This window comes from Photinus pyralis, unplaced genomic scaffold, assembly GCF_008802855.1.
Source record: "Photinus pyralis isolate 1611_PpyrPB1 unplaced genomic scaffold, Ppyr1.3 Ppyr1.4_LG9, whole genome shotgun sequence".
Lineage (NCBI taxonomy): Eukaryota > Metazoa > Arthropoda > Insecta > Coleoptera > Lampyridae > Photinus > Photinus pyralis.
In genome coordinates this window covers 22,360,050-22,362,315 of record NW_022170878.1, presented here as the reverse complement: position 1 = coordinate 22,362,315, position 2,266 = coordinate 22,360,050, and the positions used below count along the sequence as shown (strand labels likewise).

General features: G+C 37.6%; 1 protein-coding gene across 1 annotated transcript; it reads right to left on the bottom strand.

Moving 5' to 3' along the window:
• Nucleotides 1-340: 340 nt before the first annotated feature.
• Nucleotides 341-1,798, bottom strand: LOC116181357 (xylulose kinase-like). Its single transcript, XM_031501696.1, has 5 exons — nt 1,237-1,798; nt 1,075-1,190; nt 847-1,020; nt 698-795; nt 341-649 (listed from the first exon to the last, which is right to left on the bottom strand). Exons 1-5 carry the CDS (start codon nt 1,779-1,781, stop codon nt 446-448), a joined length of 1,137 nt encoding a protein of 378 aa, XP_031357556.1. The 5' UTR covers nt 1,782-1,798; the 3' UTR covers nt 341-445.
• Nucleotides 1,799-2,266: the final 468 nt, after the last annotated feature.

Below are 2,266 nucleotides of genomic sequence, written 5' to 3'. Positions count from 1 at the left end.
TTTGAATGTAAAGATTTAATTGCCGATTCTCGGTTTAATGCCCCATGGCCAATATGTACTGTACTTTCTAAATTCTCAGCTTTATTCATAATGAGTTCAATATCACCAAGATTCAAAATTAAGAAATAGGTAGTAGAAACTTGGTTTTTCCAGTTAAATTTAAGGTAATTTGCAAATGGCGTAAAGCCTTATCGGGGAATAGCCCAACTGTTGTTTAAAGAAAAAGGTTTAATCAGCGGTAATTAATCCTCATGTATCGCTCCGTTCAAAAGTGCATATCTACCCGTCCTCGTCCTCCCATATCAATAACCCCCTAGATGCTCCATAAAAGAAATTTGAGAAACACGAACAATTTTATTGCACTTTATACTTAGTTACATTTTTGGTAGAAAAATAAACTATGAACGTATTAAAAAATATTAAAAATTGTGCTAAATCCAGAATTTCAACTAGTTTTCACTAGCATTTGTATAATATTACGATACCGTTTCAACATAGGTTCGTATATATCTGCCGCATCGCTGTAAGGGGTGCAGACCAGCTCTGGTTCTGGAAGACAAGCTGTAATTTCCTGGTAGGTCTTTTCATTTCCTAATAGACCAATCTTTGCGTGATAAGCCGATCCAATGGTAGCCGAATTGGACACATTCTAACAGATTAGCGTCAGGTAATTTACTTAAGTAATAGTGTAACTTACCAATGTATAAACAGGTGCGTTAAATACGTCGGCCATGACTTGAAGAATTGATTTATTGCAAGAAGCACCCCCGGTGGCTAGTAACTTTGTGTCCTCTCCTGTAATATGAAAATGCGTACCTACTGTTTATTGATTACTTGCCAGATTACCAAATTTGAAACCAAAGTCTTCGGCGTACATCCGTTTCGCCATAAATTGGCCCTCGATCAGCGCGCGTACCTCTACTTCTAAACTGGTAAATTTAACAATTCTATCTCCTGCTTTATTAAACCTATAATCACCAGATAAAAATGGAATGATTTCTTGAGTGTCGTAGTATAAACCTAACAAGTGCGATACAGTGCGTCAGTACCTAAGTCGATACACCTGAAGCTTACCTATATTCCCAAAGTTACCTCTAGGAGTACTATCAAGGAGCATGTTAAATATTTCCCACGATCCTTCGGTGCAATTATTCCTAATGCGCTCTCGTGACAACGAGCCATTTTTAAAACTGCAAATATCTAAAGTGACGTACAAAAATTTCAACAATTCCCTACCATAAGAGTCCAAGATAAGCATCTTTATCGATAGGGTTGCAGAATATGTGCCCGTCTATGACGACGTGCGGTTCTTGCAACCATAGGAAGACAGTATCGCTGGTACCCAAACTAACGGCCAACCACCCGGGATTAAGTCGCAGGCCGATCAAGGAGGAGGCATTGTCTCCAGTAAATGCGATTATCTCGCATTCGGGATTAAAATCCCATCGATCGACGAAATACGGCGCAATTTTTCCTAGTTTGGTATTAGACGGCACCGTATCGCCCAATTTTGACTTTAGATTCGGCCCGCATCTGTCCAGTAACGTCTCGTTCCAAGTTTTCGATTTGATATCCATTAAGTTTGTGCCAGACGCTTCCATAATATCGATAGGTGCAATTTTACCAAGAAATAGTGAGCAAAGGAAGCTGCTTATTAGTGATATTCTCTGAAATATGAAATCATCGATTAATAACGAAACCCATACTGTCCGTATCATTAATTTAATTTCAATTCGCATGTCAACATATGGGAATAGGTATTGGCACCACAAATCCATCATTAATTAGACACGCATGATGAGATTGGTGCTTGTTGGACCGCATGCCGTTTACATTTCCGTTTAATCGGTCTTGGATGTAGGTGCGAGAATGATGGATTCTGTGGCAACATTGAAATTTTTTATTTCGCCTTCTACCAAAAAATTGTTACCAAAAGAAGAAACGGTTTTTCTCCAAATATTCACTCAAGGAGAAAACAAAAATGGGGGATTAAAATTTTTTTATTCTCTAGGGATTAAAATTACCTGTTAATGTACAAAAATTAGGGATTAAATTCAATGTATAGGTATTGGAAAAAAAACATTATGGGGTTCACTCTGTCACTGGGCGAAAAGGGGACAATAAATAAATAAATACATAAAAAAGAAAGCAAAATATTTGACGTATTTCAAAAGTTACAATCCTCGAAATAGATATTAGAACCCTCGCCACGCCATGTAAGTACGAATTTTCGTAAAAAGAAAAGAAAATATCTGGCGGAGGGTTG